The sequence below is a fragment of the Dendrobates tinctorius genome, unplaced genomic scaffold, assembly GCF_039654945.1.
Source record: "Dendrobates tinctorius isolate UK_male_01 unplaced genomic scaffold, ASM3965494v1 ptg000083l, whole genome shotgun sequence".
NCBI classification, from domain to species: Eukaryota; Metazoa; Chordata; class Amphibia; order Anura; family Dendrobatidae; genus Dendrobates; species Dendrobates tinctorius.
Window position 1 is genome coordinate 10392463 of NW_027361751.1, and position 21162 is coordinate 10413624.

The 21162-nt window shown below is 44.1% G+C and overlaps 1 protein-coding gene across 3 annotated transcripts in view; it reads left to right on the top strand.

The window, feature by feature from the left end:
* The window catches only part of SV2C (synaptic vesicle glycoprotein 2C), a 385566-nt gene that overhangs the window by 195906 nt on the left and 168498 nt on the right, over window positions 1–21162 (top strand). For all 3 annotated transcript variants that reach the window (XM_073584110.1, XM_073584111.1, XM_073584109.1), the window contains exon 3: window positions 7488–7668. In XM_073584110.1, coding sequence (XP_073440211.1) covers window positions 7488–7668 — 181 coding nt within the window. The remainder of the gene's footprint in view (window positions 1–7487; window positions 7669–21162) is intronic.

Sequence of the window (21162 nt, forward strand, 5' to 3'; positions counted from 1 at the left end):
GTTCCAGCAGGGTCCGGGGTCGCTCCTCCTCTCTGGTACATGTCCAGGGCACCGATAATGGCTCCCAGAGGCAGGTCTCCCAATGGGACTCAATCTCCTGATGCCACCTCCATTCCAGGCGTCTGAGACCATGGCAGCTGCAGCATCACATCTCGCCCGATGTCCAGAAGCTCAATGGCGCCAAGCAGCCGCACCCAGCCTTTCCACCTGGGCCACTCCCGCTCTTGGGTGGGGCGTTGGTCAGCCTCTTCACCCATCTTTCAAGGTCCAGTATGAGGGGGCGGCTGTCTCCAGATGTACGCCGCTCCCCCCGGGGGCGGGTGTGACATAGCCCCAGATTGTCCAATGTAGCTGCAAACTCCTGTGCTTCTCTCTGGCGTTGGAATGCCACAGCCATTTTGTCAAGTCCTTTTCCGCTCTGGATCCGCCTGATGAAAACCGACAATCCTGGTCACAGTTCAATGTTGTAATCCACAGGGAAAATTTTCAACCCATTCAGCTTGGGTCCTTTGGGTCTTCGGTGCAGGCTGACCACAGAAGATGGTGTATTGGCGGCGATGATCCTGCCGACTACGCCAAATGTAGGTACGTGTGCCGACAGGGGGTGTTCCTCTTACCGCCGCGAACAGACTGAGACAGAGACTGAAGTGCGTCCAACAGGTCCTCTTTATTGGCCGTCCTCTCGATGACCCGCAGCACCACACAGCAGCTGCTTGCCTCTGCAGCACCTCACAGCAGCTGCTCGACTCCGCACACAGGCCCGGGTACTTTCACTTCCTTCCTTCTCCTGTCTGACATCCCTTGCGGCTCTTTTACTGAGGCTGCCCTAGGCCTACCACCACAGCGCTTTGCCTGCCCGAGTCCATCCATCTTGTGGTACCCCAGGCTCTCTCCGTCTGCGGCTTCTCCCGTCAGGGCTACTCCCCAACTGTCTCTGTTGTCAGTCCCTTCCGGAGCTCCTTCTCTGTCTGCTTCTCCCTTAGGTCTTCTCCTCTCCTGAGCTCCTCTCCCTGGACTGACTGCTTCTAGAACTCTTTCTTCCTTTTATCCCCCTCCTTGGGAATTCCCCCTAGAGTTCTTGACTGTGTGGTTTCGTAGCCATAAGCTGATGTCAAGCCCTGCTCTCACTGCTCCCTGCTCCCATCTTGTGGCCAAACTGCAGTACTACACCTTCCTACACTTCTGCTGTCCTTGGTCTCCCCCTAGTGGCAAAAACCCTGTACTACAACACCCTTCTCCTCTGTCTAGCTATCTCCCACCTTCATTTACAGCAGTCCATGTCCAGCACAGTGTACATTAACCCTTCCTCTGCAGACAGGTCCATAGGTCAGTCCACTTCCCCTACACAAGTAATGCTTTCTGAAAACATCCTCTCATAGTTTCTCTTTTCTAAAACTTTATGCATCATTTCTGCTTCTGATAAACTAAGAAGTTTATGCTCGGCAGTAAAACCCTAAATGTCTTTGTTAAAAGAATTTTTGAAGCAGAATTTGACAGCGGATGTGGGTTGTGTAATTACTGCACTTGCCAAGTTGCTGAATTCCCTGCTCGATTGTTGTCACAGTACAGCCTACACCTTGTCACATATTTCTATATACATAATACACTCTCCAACTAAGTGCTTCATCAAAAACTTACTTAAGAGTTTTAAGATTCATTTATTCTGCTTCATTTCAGTTTTGTTTCTGCCCAATGTCATGTGATTAGTGCAATCCAATTGCAGTTGAATTATATTTCAGAATGTTTAGCATGAGATCGGGGGTCATATACAATACTTTTAGTGTTGCTAAGCCAGTTGTCTCCTTTAACTTCTTTTTGTATAATTTTAGAGAAGGTTCTAGTTTTAGCTTTACTAAATATCCCTAATTATGTGCCAAGGCTCATTAAAGGGAATTTGTTAGCAGGGTTTTGCTATCCCATCTGAGAGCAGCATAATATAGCAGCAAAGATCCTGATTCCAACAATGTATCACTAAGGCCTGGGGCACACTTGCTAGTGCAATCCGAGAAACACGTGCAAGTCTCTTCAATAACCGGCAATGCCGCCGGCACTCGGTGCATAGAAATACATGCAGCCGCATACTCCAGTCCCGAGTGCCGGCGGCAGTGCCGGGTATTGAAGCGAGAGACTTGTGTGAGTTTCTCGCATTGCACTCTCAAGTGTGACCCTGGCCCAAGGCCGGAGACACACTAGCGATTTTAAAATCGGTCCTATTTTGAGGCAGGAGTGTCGGACGAGTATAATGCAAATGTCATGCGAGTATCATGAGGTTTTTATGTGGGTACAATCCGATTTTTCACACCTAGCATCCGATTTACATTCGAATACAGTGTGATTGCTATCCGACTGCAATGTGATTTTCACTTGAGCTTTTACATAGAGCAATTCTCTAAGTCACTTACACATCATTTTCAATATTCTTCAAAACATATGTATACTGTATATATTAGGCTGGTTTCACATTAGCTTTAAAACAACGCTGCGCACTGCGTCGGTAAGCCCCGCCCCGATCCGGCTCCCTGCCCGCCCCATCCGGGATCACCGCCTATTATCGCATTTGCACGCATGCGATCGGCGCACCCTATGTTTAGCATAGGGTGCGCAGATCATGCGCTGCCCGTGTGAAAGTAGCATGCTGCGCACTTTTGACGGTGCGCCGTGCGTGCCGAAATGCAATATGCTGCATGTGTATCAATTTAAACCAAGCTCAATTTTTGTGTTTTTTCTTAATTAAACCATGCCTACGACCTCGCCCATTCCACCGACGCCATTGTCGTCTGCAAAAGAGTTAAAAAACGAACCACAATATTCCTGACCTTTCCGCAGAGATGATGATAATCCATTTGTCCCATGACGGATCTAGCTTTGCTACATCTAGATGGCAGGCTGCATGGTTGCATGATGCGACCATACAGCCTGCCATCCAACAGAGACACTGAGCAGCGTGTGTTCAGTGTTTCCATGTGAACTCCTATTCTCTTAAAAGCACATGTGACATGCACATATGTGAACAGGTCGGTCGGACAGTGTTCACACCACCCACTGACTGAAGCACAAAAAGAAAGCACAGAATGACAAACGTGCAAAGATACTGCGTAGCAAGAGTGAGAAAGTTCTCCTGCTCACGGTGCCATCAGACAGATCCTGCGAGTTCACAGCCAATGAACTCACTTTACTTTTCTGACGTCAGCGGGAGTGCCACGGGAAAATATTTCATTTTTTTTTCCGTGTAAATAGAATTCAGATGCATTTTTGCCTTTATAATTTGAAGGAACAAATTTATGTCCATCCCCTGGTCTGATGAACTAAACTAATGACTTTAAAGAAGCCCTCCTCCCATGAAAGTATTTATGCTCTTAACATATTGAAATTATCCTATTATACAGCACCGTGTACTTACAATTGCTCATTTTGCCCATTTACCCAGTTAATTCTTCTGTTTTCCATTAGGTCTATGACATCAGTATGTCATATGTCATAAGTTTTTATCATATGTCTATGATAAAAACAGACTAGCTGAATTCTTCTAAGCTCTATGTGGAAACAGGGGGTCAATTTTCCCTGGTTGAGTCATCATTAGAATTACAATTCTGCAACACTGCAAGGTCACTAACAGCCCAGCTCCACCTCCTCTTCAACACCTGACCCATCTGCTCCCCTGTACCAAGGACTTTACAGTGATGTAGAATTGTAGTTCTAATGATGACTCATGCAGGTAAAAGAGACTTGCTATTTCTACATAAAGCTTAGAAAGACTAAAGGGTATTTCACACATAGTGAGATCTTTAGGTTTTGTGATGCAACAGCGACCTCACCAGCGATCTCACTATGTGTGACATATAACGGCGACCGGCCCTCCGCTGCGATATCGCTGATCGTGCTCGAATGTCCTAGGCCATTTTTTGATCGTTGGTGTTCCGCTGGCCAGCATGCATCACTGTGTTTGACGACATAACATCGACGAGCGACCTCGTTGGCGACTCAGAACTCAGGGACGCAGGCGTGATTTTGCTTTGTCTTTCAACGCCCCCTCAGCTCCGATTGGTGGTCTCAAATTAGGATCTTTGTAGCATTTCCTTTTATAGGTCAGCCATCAATTATATGCAATCATAACATTTAACATGTACAGTTATAATAATCGCGTGTCCCCGTGTCAGTGACTGTGGATCCATGAATAAATAGCGCACTAGCGACTCAGACAGGGACGCTGAAGTAAACCGCGTAGTGATAGCGCAGTAGTGGCCACCAATCGGAGCAGAGGGGCGTGGAAAAGGCAACGCTGAAGCACGCCTATCGAGGTCTGAGCTGTCAGAATAGCTGCTGCGTGACAAGGTCCCAACGACCGCCGACGTCGTTATACGGATCGCCGGATCGTTGCTGCGTCATTGAAGAGATCCTGCCTGTTTGACAACTTACTAGCGACCATATAGCGACACACCAGCGATCCTTACCAGGTCGTTTCGTTGTTGGGATCGCTGGAGCGTCACTATGTGTAACGGGACCCTTAGGTAGTCTATTAGTCATCACGTGATATCATAGACCTAATGGAAAACAGAAAAATTAACTGGGTAGAAGGGCAAAATGAGCAATTGTAAGTACACAGTGCTGTATAATATGCTGATTGCAATGTATTAAGAGGATAAAACTTTGATAAGACTGCTTTTTTAAGCAATGTATCCTACTGTTAGCTTAGGACACTAGATTTGCGGTTGGATCAAGATTTGCTGCTTATATTATAGTCTTGTAAATACCAACTAACACGCTTCACTCAGTCTGGTGGTTTTTTTGTTTTGTTTTTCAAAGTGAATACATACTAGAGCAAGATAAAGCCATATCGTTATAAGAGTCTCAGTTTTCACCTCTGGGAATGAAGTCTAGTATTAGCCGCAGTATTTGGCTGGATTAAATAGATCAGTATTATCTTTTGTGTATAGACCAGAAATGTGAAGGATATGAGAATTGGGCAAGGGGGGAAAAATAATGATAAAACGCACACAGTCAATTCAGATGGGTATTGATTGCCTGGCATTGGGTATGGCCACAATTAAAACAAAAGGAAGTTATGTTGCTGATCCTGGGGATAAAAGGGGGATAAGTAACTGAACCATGTGAGTGGGCTCTGATCTGAGCACTGTCTACAAATAATATTAGTGGAATAGATAGCATTCATGAAAACTAAGCTGTAAAGCTCATTTAATACAGTCGCTGGTTCACTAGTTCACTGTTACGCTCATATGTATTCTCCTTATCACAGCAAACAGCTGTTAGCAGGAAGGTTCTCTTGTGACAGTACAATCTATTACTCCGATGACATCCACGGCCATACCTCTGTTACCAAACACTGGCACAGATCAATGGAGGCCGGAAATAACCAGCTCTGCAAATATAGGATTCAGATCCTGCGCTAACTCCCTGCCTGATAGGTGCAAAGTGATGATGATAATAATGATTAATAATAGCAATATTTCTAATGCTAATAAAAACAATAATAGTATTATTAATATTAATTATTATTATTATATTTATTACCGTATTATTATTAATAATAATAATGCAGGCTGGATCACACAACAGCATTTTCGCTAGTCTGAGAAAATCGGTCTGATTATGTTAATCACACTGATCAGAGTGTGATCATAGCGTAATCCGATTTTATTGGATGATGTAAAGCTGGAAAAAAAAAAGATTCTCCATCTCTCTCATTCAGTCAGCCCGTGGAAATCAGACCAGACTCAGATGTCATCCGAGTGCAGTCCGATGTTTTCAACGGACTCATTGTCTTGCATGCCCGATTGCGATCTGAATATCGGAAGCAAATGATGCATGCTGTGATTTTTTTCCTCGGACAGATTCTGTCCTTTAAAGGGAATCTGTCACCTCATTTTTGGCATATGAGATGTGGCCACCGCCATCGGGGGCTTATCTACAGCATTCTGTAATGCTGCAGATAAGCCCCTGATGTAACCTGAAAGATAAGAAAAAAGAGTTATATTATACTAACCCCGGGTGCGGTCCGGTCCGATGGGTATCGCAGTCCGGTCCAGCACCTCCCATCTTCTAGTGATGACGTCCTCCTCCTTACTTCTGCTGCGGCTCCTGCGCAGGCGTACTTTATCTGTCCTGTTGAGGGCAGAGTAAAGTACTGCAGTGAGCAGGCACCGGACCTCTCTGACCTTTCCCGGCACCTGCGCACTGCAGTACTCTTCTCTGAGTAAGTACGCCTGTGTAGGAGCCGCGGCAGAAGTAAGGAGGAGGACATCATCGATAGAAGATGGAAGGCGCCGGACTGGACTGCGACACCCATCGGACCGGACCGGACCCTGGGGTGAGTATAATCTAACTCTTTTTTCTTATCTTTCAGGTTACATCGGGGGCTTATCTACAGCATTACAGAATGCTGAAGATAAGCCCCTGATGGCGGTGGCCGCATCTCATATGCCAAAAATGAGGTGACAGATTCCCTTTAATCATTGCACATCAAGTGGTTTTGTGATTTAGGGCCACCAAATAAATTAGACTAAAGTCAGCTGATCCCACCGTTATTGATGGTCTAATGTGTTTGGGGGCGCCAGCAAACTGACGGTTGGGAGAGATGTGGATCATGCATATCTGACTGCTGATCACGTTGTTCTCCCTGGGATAAGCTGCCGGCCGATGTGTCAGTCTGAAGCTTTCTCAAAGAGAACACAGGAGCGATAGGCCGAATGAGCGTTTTTATGTGTGGAGAAAAAGGAGAAGTCCCAGCTTCTGGTAAAATATCAAATGTAGTCTTTATTCCATCAAGGATTAAAAAAATCAGAGACAGGATGGTCAGCAAGCAACGCGTTTCGAACATGGTTGTTCTTTGTCAAGCCTCGCTGCTTGCTGACCATCCTGCCTCTGATTTTTTAATCCTTGATGGAATAAATACTACATTTGATATTTTACCAGAAGCTGGGACTTCTTCTCCTTTTTCTACATTTGCCAGCACGAGTGGTCAGCTCGTGGTTCCATGCATACTGGATGCTTATTCTCCCTAACGGTGAGCTGGCATTACTTTCTTTTTCTTGTCTGTTCCTGTGTATGGGACTGTCAGCTGAGATGACTGTCAGTAAAACGATCATCTGAAGCATTCGTTGGCTGACTGACACTTAATGGCCGACCTTAGACGTTGCCTATCATCTTGCCTACGTAGCTACCTTAGTGTGCAACAAGTTCGTTGTATATTTCTAAAATATGTCTGATCCTCTGAAGGTTATGTTAGAGATGTTTATATGCTATAGATATAGAATACAGAAGCATTGAATTATCATACCTAAGTTTTTATGAAATATTGACCGAACAGGACAAGCATGTCTACTGTGTGGCCAAGGGCTATGTAGGAAAACGAGGCCCCACAGTTCTTAGGTGCAGACTATGCATGGTTCATGGGTCACTGGCTGGACAGACAACCATTACTGCTTTGTTATAAAACATTTGGTAATTGTGAATTTCCTTCTTTCTTGCAGGGAGTATAGTGTATCTGGGAATGATGGTTGGAGCATTCTTCTGGGGAGGCCTAGCAGATAAAGTGGGGCGGAAGCAATCTCTCCTGATCTGTATGTCTGTCAATGGATTTTTTGCCTTTCTCTCCTCATTTGTCCAAGGATATGGATTATTTCTACTCTGCCGATTACTTTCTGGATTTGGGTAAAGCGAGATTTCTTTTTTTGAATTTTTTGAATGTTTTTTTGCTTCGATCTTTAAGTACTTTCTAAACTATTTTTTTTTATATGAAATAAACACATTTTTATGTATATGAGTAAGCAGTTCATATGATAGTTAAAAAAAGTTAATAAGTTATGGCGAGTACTGACATTAAAGTGGTTCAGGAAAAACCAAGACTCTGCTCACATGACAGTTTATCTTTTACGTTTTTTTTGTTCCATCTAGAACAGATAAATTGAACTGATAAACGGAATTAAGATCCCGGACATTCCTATTTCAAACGAAAGTAATCAGTCCACATTGAGTTATATAGGGTCTTTCTAGATTTTTTCTGTTTATTTTATATTCTTAGAACAGAAAGTCCTGCATGCAGATCTTTTTCTTTCATTCTAAGGGCTCGCTCACACCCTTGCTTTTTTCGTCCGAGTGCGATCCAACAAAACATCAGATCGCACTCGGACTAATGTTATTCCATGGGGCTGCGCACATGTAAGATTATTTACTTGGACTGAGCCGGTCCGATTAAAAAATTGCTGCATGTCTGAGTTTGATCCCATATTCGGATAGTACTTGGTCATGCACGTCATTGAGTCCGTGAAAAACATCGGACTGCATTCGGATGACATCTGGGTGCAGTCCAATTTCCATACACTGACACAATGGAAAACATGGATAAATGTTTTTTTCCATCTTCTCCTCATCCGAGAGAATCAACGCGATTCTCTTGGATGAAAGAATCTACGGTCGTCTGATCCTAGCCTAAAAATAAAAAAACCATATACAAACCAGACAGACTGATATAAATAAACTGAGGCCAATTTTTTTATGATAAATAAAATACGTACAGGATGCTGATTCCGTTTTTATATGCCATTTGATTATTCTAAGCAGACAGACAAATTTAGAAGATAAATGGACATGTGAACCTTAAATGATATGCACAACAATTTTTTTTTACTTAAATTCATACATTTTGGGTTACGCATCATTTTTGCAATTTACTTTCACTAAAAAATGTTGCCCCTTGTCTTCTATAGCTTTCTGTTGCACTGTCTATTGATAGCTGTAGAATGAGTTATCTGAAAATCCATCAGTCGACTTGTTCTGGAGAGCTTGTAACTCTTATTTGTATTTCTTTCTGAGCTGCTCCTCACTGATTTATGACCGCAGATGATATTGACGTTGAGTTAAATTTTGTGGTCATAAACTAGCTGAGAAAAGCTAAGAAAAAGACAAAAGAGTTACAAACTCTCCTGCCAGAAAGTGCAGACTGATGGATTCTCAACTAACTCAATCAGAAGCCAGCAAAGTACAGGGAAACACAGTGCCTGATAACGCCAAATGGCTCATAATTTCTAAGGAAACCCAAATTAAAAAATTTTAGTCCCCAAAAGCGTCCATATCCTTTATGACACTTTTACACCACGAGCTGAACAAGCATTTGCAAGAACACTCATATAAATTTGGCACTGGTCAGCCATTTATAGGCTGCTTGTATATTTTATGCCACCAAAACAAATAATAGTTAATGGCTAGTGATGACTGAATGTGCTCGGAGGTCTTATCCGAGCATGCATGGATGCTAAAAGTCTGTCTTCAGCATGCTGGAATTATATGTTCGAGTCCCAGAGGCTGCATGTTTCACTGCTGATAGACAGCTGCAACGCATGCTGGGATTGCCTAACAAACAGGCAATCAATGTATGTGTTGGGGCTGTCAAACAACCCCAAGACGTGCAGCCGCGGGGACTCGAACAGATTATTCGAGCATGCTGAAGACACTTGGTTAGCACACGAGCATGCTCGGATAAGACCTTCTCCGAGCACGGTCACTCATCACTATTAAAGGGATTCTGTCACTCCATTTTTCGAGTATCAGCTGCCAGCACCGCCATCAGGGGCTTATCTACAGTATTCTGTAATGCTGTAGATAAGCCCCCAATGTAACCTGAAAGATAAGAAAAATGAGTTATATTATACTCACCCAGGGGCGGTCTGGGTCGGGTTCGATGGGTGTCGCGGTCCGGTCCAGCGCCTCCCATCTTCTAATGGTGATGTCCTCTTTGCTGCCTGTCGTGGCTCCTGCGCAGGCGCACTGCTCTGCCCTGTTGAGGGCAGAGCAGTGCGCCTGTGCAAGAGCTACGACTGGGGTGACAGATTCCCTTTAATGGCATCACATCTTCCTGTGTATGGACACTGTATGTGATATTGTTCATTCCCATAGTTTGCATTGGCTCTTTTGATATGGTTGATAGATGGTTGTTGAGGACATCGTAAATGGCTGAACATCCAGTTGGAAGAATGTCTCAAGTGGGGTACCACAAGGCTCTGTCCTGGGCCCTGTATTGTTCAACATCTTTATCAACGATTTAGATGAAGGAATTGAGGGTAAACTGATTAAATTTGCTGATGACACAAAGCTAGGAGGGATAGCTAATACTAGAGAAGAGAGAGAGAGGATTCAAAAAGATATAAATAAACTGGAGCAGTGGGCAGCAACTAACAGAATGGTTTTTAACAGGGAAAAATGCAAAGTACTACATCTGGGCAATAAAAATGAAAAAAGCATATACAGAATGGGAGGAATAGGGCTAAGCAACAGCACATGTGAAAAAGACTTGGGTATACTAATAGATCACAGACTGAATATGAGTCAACAGTGTGATGCAGCAGCAAAAAAGGCAAATGCAATTCTAGGATGTATTAACAGAAGCATACAGTCTAGATCACGTGAAGTCATTATTTCCCTCTACTCCTCTTTGGTCAGACCTCATCTGGAATATTGTGTCCAGTTTTGGGCACCACATTTTAAAAAAGACATCAACAAACTGGAGCAAGTTCAGAAAAGAGCGACCAGAATGGTGACTGGTCTGCAAACCCTGTCTTATGAGGAAAGGTTGCAGGATTTGGGAATGTTTAGTTTGCAAAAGAGAAGACTGAGAGGAGACTTAGTAGCTGTCTACAAATATCTAAAGGGCTGTCACATTGTAGAAGGATCAACTTTATTCTCATTTGCACAAGGAAAGACTAGAAGCAATGGGATGAAACTGAATGGGAGGAGACACAGATTAGATATTAGAAAAAACTTTTTGACAGAGTGATCAATGAGTGGAACAAGCTGCCACAAGAAGTGGTGAGTTCTCCTTCAATGGATGTCTTCAAACAGAGGCTGGACAGACATCTGACTGGGATGATTTAGCGAATCCTGCTTTGAGCAGGGGGTTGGACCAGATGGCCCAGGAGGTCCCTTCCAACTCTACGATTCTATGATTCTATGACACAAGTCTGCCTGTGTAAAATCACTCTTAATGCTGTTCTCCACTACTGAACAACCCCTAGTTTGCTCTATAGAATTAAAAAATCATAATTAAATCAGTTTACTGGTTTTTTAAAACAATTGTCCCCTGCCTGCATATTGTTTTAAAAACCTGTACTTTAGTCATCCTCTCTGGGTCCAGCACTAAGTCTCTGACCCTGCGGCCACTGAATGTAATTGTCTGCAGTGCTGACATCACATGGACAGCACTGACACCAATCATAAGGCTCAATGGCCTAAGTGGCTTTTGCCGTCAACTTAACAGAGCCACTGAATTCAGTTACTGGGTGCAGCGCTATTGATATGATGTCAGTACCATACACAGTAATAGACACCGGGTGCTGCGGCAGAAACTTGGTTCTGGACCCGGAGTGGGTTTGAAACAAACAGCTTTTTTTGGTCTAAGTGCGATTCAAGAAAACATCGGATCGCACAAGGAGCAATGTTATTTTACGGGGCCATGCACACGTCCAATAGCAGAATGCCAGCATTTGATCTGATATTCAGATCGGACTCGATCATGCAAGTCAATGAGCCCTGTCACGGACTGACACACTGGAGAAGATGCATGTATTTTTTTCTCCATCTCCTCATCTGGGAGAGTCAGATCACATTATTCTGAACACTCAATCAAACATTGATCAGAGTCTGATGAGAGTGTGATTAGCATAATCGGCACAATTCTCTCTGATGAGAGAATGTATGCTGGTGTGACCTAACCTTAAAACTAGCATTTCCTACTTTATAACTTAATTTTTACATTTATCCTACAGGGGACATTTCAGAAAATGAATCGTTTAGAAACCTTTCAGAGTTTTACAAGTCTCCCTAAATAAATTGTTAGTTGACATCTTTATTCCTTAAAATGCAACTATGTAACATTCGACCTTTCCCTATTTCACACTTCTGCTATGCCACTACTAAGGCCGGGGTCACACTTGCGTGTGCAATGAGAGAAACTCGCGCGAGTCTCTCGTCTCAATACCCGGCACTGCCGCCGGCTCTCGTGAAAAAGCAGACATGCAGCCGCACACTCTGGTCCCATGTGTCGGCGTCAGTGCCGGGTATTGAGGCAAGAGACTCACACAAGTTTCTCACAAGTGTGACAACGGCATGAGTTATGGTTTGTGCACTTTTGTGGGGATTTTTTTTAGCAAATCCACTTAAAAAAATTCCTGAAAAAAAAGAATGCTTAAAAAATTATTGAAAGACACTCCCTGGTCATTAGCGTTTTTTTGGTTCAGGTTTTGAAGAATGCTTTTTGGAAAAAGAAAATGCATGCCACTTCCTTAAAGGGAATGGTATTAACATGCAAATGTAGGGTTAGTCTGCAGGCTAACACTATTAGGAAGGTGTCCAGCCACCATGCTGAAAACCTGGCTTTAATGAACTTTATTCCTCCCAGAAGCCACCAGTTTTCTGTCATACAGGCATGTAAGGGGAAGAATGAGTGAGAAGACAAACATAGTAATGCCTAAGCCAAGAATCTGCACGTGAACATTGCCATCTGCTGAATAAAGATGATAAGAAAGAGATAACTACATTATTAGGAACTGAAGAGCGAAGTACACATCTCCTGAGGGAAGAGATTGGAGGAGATGCCAAGTAAGGTGACAGCTGTTGAACAGCTAATAATTCTAAAGGGGCTGAAAAGGCTGACAAGGAGAGAAATTGGTGCCTGCACCTGTAGCACAATGGCCGTGTGAGCAGCAGATTTGGCTTATAGCTGCCATTGAGAGAGACCAGACCTGAGTGAAGATCCAAGAGACCAGACCTGATTGAAGATCTGAGAGACCAGACCTGAGTGAAGACCCACGAGACTAGACCCGAAGACGAAAGACCCGAGTTGGTGATCCAAGTCATGTCAGTAGAGCCAAGGCGATCGGGCTGCCGGAGAGGTACATTTGTAAGAGCCACAACAACATACAGTACAAAGAGGAGAAAAAGAATCGAGACTGTGTTGCAGGAAAAGGAGGCTGCCAGTGTGTCAAGTATGCCGCGTTACCAATCGATATGAGACTTGTGGCCTAACGGGAAGTAACATAGATGCCTGTAGAGGCATCTCTTGGGATTTATATCTCTTGGGAAGTGGCGACGGGTCCGTTGGTGACGATGAGGCACCCTTTGTCGAAGAATTAAGACCAAGACATTACTCACGACAATAGTTGCTTACTTGTGAAAATAGAGTGGTGGTGTGTAAATAATATTGTATATATATCCTGTTAGTTGTATTATCATTTTATTAACTTGTCATAATTCAGTGTATTGCTACCACTTATTTTTTTACATTTGATATTGTGACATAAGCACTAAGTACCTATATATTGGTAATCAATTAAATTATTATTAGTTTAATACTACTGTCTTATTCTCTGTTCCGTTGCATCCTTGTACCTGTCAACAGGTGTGCCTGCACAGTTAATAGTGAGAGCGGGAGCTGTAAGCATGCCTCGGCACTTTGACTGACATCCAACACTATAGTTCATCAGTACAAAGCTGGTTGTCAGTCAGTGCTGGGTCATGCTTACATCCTCTGCTCTGAATACTGTGAGATGTGACTGTAGCTGCATCGGCACGCCTGTATGACTGAAAGTATGTGGCTCCCAGGAAGACTAAAGTTAATATTCTCCCGGGGGCACGCTTTCAGTATGGCAGTCAGACAACTTTTTGACGTTACTATATCTGCAGGATAGTGACATTTTCCATTGTGACAGGTCCCCTTTACAGCAACTCCTGTAAAAATTGTTTCAGGAAAAAACGTTCCAGGAAAAGAGACTCCTCCAAAAAATTCACAAAGTTTATGTGCAAATTATGTTTTTGAGGCACTTTTTTGAATGACTGCTGGTGTTTTTTCAGCATTTTGGAGGCTTTTTTTTAGTGGTGGTTTCCAGAATTTTTTATTTTACTCCATTTAACAGTGAAGAAACCGCTAGTGATTTTTGAAGCAAAACACTGACAAAATGATCAAGCAGACAACCAAGCGCCTCCCCACTGATTTTAGTGAAACAATGTAGAGCTTCTTCAGAGGGGAAACACCTCAAAAGTCACTTCTTTCATCTGCTTGGCCTCGTTGGAAACCTGAAGCAGGTAAAAGATGTTCAAAAGCCTGAACATATGAACAGCAAGTTGTATTTACAAAGAAAAGTTTTCTGAGCACTTTTTCTGGTGTCTTTAGCAGTAGAACCGCTTCAAACCCGCCTGAAAAAGACATAGCGTGAAGATACCCAAAAACGAGCATTTTCTAAGGTGGTTTCCACTCCTCATCTTTGACCGCCTCAAGAAACCTCTGTGTGCACATAGCCTAAGGCACTGTCTGTATCAACATCTAATAATACTCAGAATTACCAGTACTAAGTTCCCACTACAACTACTGTTGTGCATTCACCCGGACTTTCTTTTGGAGCAGTAACAAGTGTGTTAATGTTGGATTGCAGCCAGGAGCGATACAGTAAGTGCACCACTACAAATTAGCATAAGGCCAATGAATTCCCATGGAATGGAGACAGCTCAGTAATGAATATATTGATAACTGACTTTCTTAGAGGCATATTGATCGTATGTGGTTTAATTAAATGGAGTCATTGATTGTGATTTGTGTGGTTTGAAGCATGTGAAAGAAATGACAATAGATCCACACAGTATACACCGTCTGCCTATTTCTAGACTATGGTAGGCTGTTTCTGTCATTGGGTTGTATGTTAGTCTTACTGCATACAGCAAACAATGGGAAAATACATTTTATCTATGTAGTGCAAGTGTCATGATATGAAGTCAATATAAGAGGCTGATTGGATGTTACTACTTACCTGATTTACACATGTTACTAAAGCTAATAAATAACAGACTCCTGAATAGTTAATGGATCAATGGAGCTATACATACAGCAAACTGCATTTATATTTTCCTTAATAGTTTATTTCTGGCCCAGGTAATAAAACTTACACCCAGTTCTTATAAATGATCCTGTCCTCCTCCCCATATCAGCAATTTGGGCTTCAGAGATGTTCATCTTTTGTATGGTGGGGCCTCAGGCATATGTTATTTAAACAGGTTGTTCAGAACTATTTTTTCACTTAATATCTTAATGCTATTTATTTTAGTGTGGTAGAAGAAATCCAGCTCAATGGTATAAAATCTTCAGCTTTATTTGCATATATTTGATGTAACGGGGTTTCAGCAACAGAGAGGAGCCAGAACACCACAGCGTCTGATTGCTCCTACTCCTGCGCTGAGAAGAAGCATTTTAAATAGTGTTTATTCCGTTTAGCAGAACAGGGTTAATTTGCCATGTTGGAAAAAACTGAGCTCTAAGCTGAGCTGAGTTAGCCTCTCCCGTTCCCTTGATTCAAATCCATGTCAGAGCTAGCATTTGCTGCATGGCTTAGAAGGAGAGTAGTTCATATGAGAAGGAGTTCTGGAGGAGTAATGTGTGATTGTTGCATGGTTTGTAAGTGTGGTAATTCCTTTCCCTACTCTACTTTGGTTTATTCCCCTTCCTCCACTCCCAGGTGCATTCCTCGGTTATATGTGAGTGAATATTTTGTATGCCTGGTGTTCTCTGTTAACCTTCATTTGTGTTGCCTTGTTTGTCGGGTTGGTGTACTGTGGTGCACGGTAGAGCCCCTCTTCCCTGGGTGGGGGAAGAGAACAGATGGAGGGCTAGCTCAGAAGATAAGACAAGGGTGGCGGCCCCGTCATCTTCACCTTCAGAAGTATCCTGGGAAATAGGGTGAGCCAGGGCGCCCCCTGGTGTCAGGGACAGAAAAGGAGCCCCTGGTTCCAGGTCACCCGACAGCTGTGTCATGACATTTAAGGGTATGTGCACACGTTGCGGATTCCTGTGCGGAATTTTCTGTGCGGAATCTGCATCTCTTGGCAGAATCTGCAGGTCAAAATCCTCGCGTTTTTTATGCGGATTTCCTGTGGATTTATTGCAGATTTGGCATGCGTTTTTACACCTGTGGATTCCTATTGTAACAACCCTGCTGGCATCACTACATGGCCTCCCATCCCCCGCACACCAACTTACTTTCTCCTTCAAACCATGCTGTGAAATCTGTCTGTTGCCAGCCCTGAGCTCCATGTGCTATGCCTCTTGTTTTCCTGCTTGCTCTCCATGTTTCCTGACTGTGTGTATAGGGGGGCGGCGCCTGAACTCTCTGGTTCTTATGCAGTCTGGGTGCACCTGGGTAATCTGTCCCTGACCAACCACCTGGAGCCCTTGACTATTTAGTTTCGCCACTCCCACTGAAACATTGCCTGAGCAATGTCTATACTCAGTTAGTATTCCGCTGCTGAGGAAGCCAGGCCCTGTTCTGTCTGTCTCCTTCTTTGGAGGATTACTCTAGTCTTGCTTTGTACCCTGTCTGCCTGCCGGGAGGCTGAATATCCTGGCCCTTGAGTCTTGTTCCCTGTACCTTGTCCATACTCTGTCTGCCTGCCAGGAGGCTGAATATCCTGGTCCTTGTGTCTTTGTCCCTGTGCCTCTGTCTGAACTCAGTCTTACCTCTGTCTGTCAGTCTCCTTGTTTGTGGTTCCTTCCCTGCCGTGTCTTTCCTTGTGTCCTCTTTATCTGTGCTTCTGCACGGCTCCCTAGCCGCTCTGTCTGCACGGCTCCCTAGCCGCTCTGCCTGCACTGCTCCCTAGCCGCTCTGCCTGCACGGCTCCCTAGCCGCTCTGCCTGCACGGCTCCCTAGCCGCTCTGCCTGCACGGCTCCCTAGCCGCTCTGCCTGCACGGCTCCCTAGCCGCTCTGTCTGCACGGCTCCCTAGCCGCTCTGCCTGCACGGCTCCCTAGCCGCTCTGCCTCCACGGCTCCCTAGCCGCTCTGCCTGCACGGCTCCCTAGCCGCTCTGCCTGCACGGCTCCCTAGCCGCTCTGCCTGCTCCGCACTCCTGCGGCTCTGCCTGCTCCGCACTCCTGCGGCTCTGCCTGCTCCGCACTCCTGCGGCTCTGCCTGCTCCGCACTCCTGCGGCTCTGCCTGCTCCGCACTCCTGCGGCTCTGTCTACCTGCACCTCCTGTGGCTCTGCCTGCTCCGCACTCCTGCGGCTCTGTCTACCTGCACCTCCTGTGTGAACAGGCCCAAACCTGTTCCTTCATATTCCATTCCTTCCTGCCTAGATCCATCCCTGTACCTCCTGTGTGAACAGGTCCAGATCCTGTTCCAGCATACACCACTCCCTCCTGCCTACACCTGCTGTGTGAACAGGTCCCTACCTGCTCCTTTTCATACCACGCCAATCTGTCCGGTGTCTCCAAGCCGTGCCCGCCTGTCCTGTGTCTCCAAGCCGTGCCCGCCTGTCCTGTGTCTCCAAGCCGTGCCCGCCTGTCCTGTGTCTCCAAGCCGTGCCCGCCTGTCCTGTGTCTCCAAGCCGTGCCCGCCTGCCCTGTGTCTCAGCCGTGCCTGTCGTATCCACCTGCCTGCCTGTCTATAGCCTCTGTCAAGGTGTCCTGTTCCCGAGTGGGATCAGCAGCCACAGCCAGACACCACCCTGGAGTGGCACCCGGCAGCTACCTGCCGCACAAGCCTGACCTCACCATCAGAGGCTCCAGTGAAGACCAAGGAAGCTGCCGTAGTTACGCCCCTTCCAGGGTAGTCTGGTTTGTGGCACAGTGGGGCCACAACCCCCCGGCTCGCGCCATTCAGCCAAGGCGCGAGCGTGACACCTATAATGGAATTGGTGTAAAAATGCTACGGAATCAGCACAAAGAATTGACACAGTGTTTTTTTCCCCCCATAGAATAACAAGGTACTGTAAATCACTTGCGGATCTGCAGCGGATCTGCAGCGGATCCGCAGCAGAGAATCCGCAGCGGATCCGCAGCAAATCCGCAACGTGTGCACATACCCTTAAACTTCTACACATGCATCATTAATCCATAAATAAGTACATCTATGCGTTTCTGGTACCCTCAACGCTCTAAATCATGATGTCATAAGTAAGGATGCTGAGAGCACCAGAAACATGTAGATGTTTCTATCTATGGACAAATAATGCATGTGCTGAAGTTTTAAATAAATAAAGTTGATGATTGTATACCATTGAGCTGGATTTCTTCTACCAAATTCTGATAATCATAGTTGGTGGCAGCAATATTCATTCTGTGCTCAGGAGGTACTAGGCAGCTGCTGTGTGTTGGCTTTTTTCCTTTTTCCAAATTGTATAGGGTGGCCAAAAGGTCATTTAACCATTTCAATATAGAATAACTATTTTATATATTTAAAAATCACATTTATTCTTTATAAACAATAAATTTAGTTCTTGGAAATTATTTTAAATTAGTTTTGTAGATTATGTCGGTAAGGTCGGGTGAGCGTGGAGGCCAATAGAATTCAGAGTTTGGCGAAATTATCCGCTGTCCAAAAATTTGCCTTACAAGCGTTTTGTGCCTGAGCAAAGAAATAAGGACCAAGAACTCTTTCTCCACTTACACCACACAAAGCCATTACTTTTACAGCTTGCAAGTCAAGCTGATGGAGTATTCTTGGGTGTTCTCTTCCCTCAAATTTTATATTTTGTTAGGGGGAGGGTTTGTATGTTAAAAACAAATCGCGGCAAAAACAGCTCACCATGTGAACACTGCCTAATCCTTCATTTTACTAGACTTTGAAAGCTGTTCTTTAGTTACTGGGTCACCCATCTTAATAAAAGTATTCTCAGATTAATTCCTAATGTGAAATCTGGTGACAAATCTGCTTTAAGATACGCAACAAGTCGTCAATCTTTTCTAACTATAGAAACCCAGGTGATTTTACTAGACTAATTTATTTCTTTTTATTAGGCTCGGCTCTTTACATGCAATTCCACAATTTTGATTTGCAAGAAGTGTGGATCATTGATTTATTTTAGAATATTACTTAATACATAAGATTTGTTATACCTTGGTTTTAAGGGCCATATTTTATTATATCATAATGAAAGCATATTACTCGATTGACTATGTACTATCAATACTCTGATTATGCAATCAGCACATGTATTGCTTTTTGAATTATGTGATATGTTAGTCTACAGTATATTGAATAATTTTAACCTTTGCTAATATTTTCTTTGTTATAAGAAATTATTTTGCATTCTTAAAGTGTTATCATGAGGCAGTGGTTTTCAAGAAAGAGTGAAATGCATCTTGCTATGAATAGACTTTGTCTCCTATTCACAAAATAGGTTTCAGTATATACTCTATATATCGGTGGGGGTTCGTCTACAGAGACCACCAAAGTCTCCAAGAACAGTGGTTCTGTGTCCCCATGTGAGTGGACCAGTATTGCACAAAAAGTGAATGAAGTAGTGGTCACACCAATCCATTTAAAGTCGATTGTGGGACCCTCATTTTTTGGGTTGGTGAGAGTTTAAGGGGTCGGAGTTCTCTGATCATACATTTATGACTATATTTGAGTGATTATTAGGGTGGAACTGATTTCTCCTTTAATTAGATGAAATGTGTGTAGTTTACAGAATACAGATTTGTTTGTAATTCGCTTCACCCAAATTCAGCAAAATGCCCGCCAAATCTAGCCTTCATTTTCCTGAACTGTAAAGGGCCAGGCAAATTGTTAAACAATACTAATAATACTCACCTCACTGCTTACCGATCCTGCCATTCTCCAAGCTCATTGTCGGGTCTTCTGCTTTTCCCTTTTCCCTATTGCATGGATTCTCTTTGATCTAATAACTACAGGCCTGGACTTCCAGTGTAACTAGGCCTCTGACATCCTTGTGTGGCTCACGTCACGACAACGTATGTCACCTGAGTAACATCTTGCCATGCAGTGATGTCTGAGACCTGTGCTGGAAGTCTTGGCCTGCAGTGAAAAAGCCAAAGAAAATCCATCTGACAAGGAATGAGAAAAGTATAGAGAAAAAGTGTAGAGAATCGAACTGTGTGCTGCAGGGACAGGTGGATAGGTGAGCGGTGAGTTTTTTTTTTTGTCAGGAGAGACCTCAGATTATAATAAAGAGGAGACATTGAATTCACAAACAACAACTTCTTTGTGAATTGAACTTCCCTGTAAAATGCAGGTGGATTACTAAATTAAAATCTCTGCAGATCCGCTCATCTATCTCACCTATTCTGCGGATATTCTGTGATAATTGTAGAGGATGAATGCTATTTAACCACTTTCCATCACCGCACTGGCTGTTCACCTCCTAATGAGGATGCCATTTTCTATTAGGATGTAAAAAGCCAATCTATATTCACCTTGGGTTGTGATTCCAGAGTTTTCACAGCCTAAAATTGGTCCAGATCCCATGCTATCAAATATATAACAGATGGATTTGAACGCTGTTAATGTTTGCAGTCGCTTAATTATCTCATTCCATCCTGGAGTCCAAACATTTCCAAAAATTAGGGGCAGACATCACTAAAGTGGCAGCAATTTACTCAGAGTAGAAATAGTATAATAGGGACTCTGGCACCCCTTCCTCTACAGGCAACTCATCAGATCAACTGCCATGTGCCTGAAGAGGTGCGGTAGGACTTGGCTTTTGACGTTCGGTTATGTTCATCGAACAAGTCGGCGAACATTCAAATTTTCACTGAACCGAACATTAAAAGGTTTGCTCAACTCTTATCAGCATCACTATTCCGGTCATCTACATGTAGGAGCATACTTTGAATAGTCTGCGGGAGGAGGTGGTGGTCCCAGAGGAAGAGAAGGAAGCAGAGGAGGATGCAGAAGGGATGATAAAATCTCTAAGTTGTGGTCTGTCGTCACACAAGCAGTTGCCATGGGAGGGTGGATTACATTGATCGAGGGGGGCTCATAGTATTAGACAAACTGTGAGTGCAGGAGCCGAGGAACAAATGGAGTAGGATGAGGAGGAAGAGGTGATGGGCAGGCAACAATCAGGAGATGAAGAGGATAATGATCCCCTCCCTGTCATCTGTGGTTGGCGGGAGGGAACAAGCTTGAGTGTTACCCAGCCACCAAAACACCATGGACTTGCACCTCATGGAAACGCTCGACATATGAGCACCTTCTTGCTGCACTATCTGCAAAATGATTTCCATATTAAAAATAGTGTTGACTACAGGGTTGCCACTCTGATAGATCCATGGAACAAGAGTACATTTTGCCAAATGCTTCCCCCCTGGAAAGGTATGCGCGCCTGCTGGAGTATCGAACCACGCTTGTAGACAATCTTAAGACTAGTTTT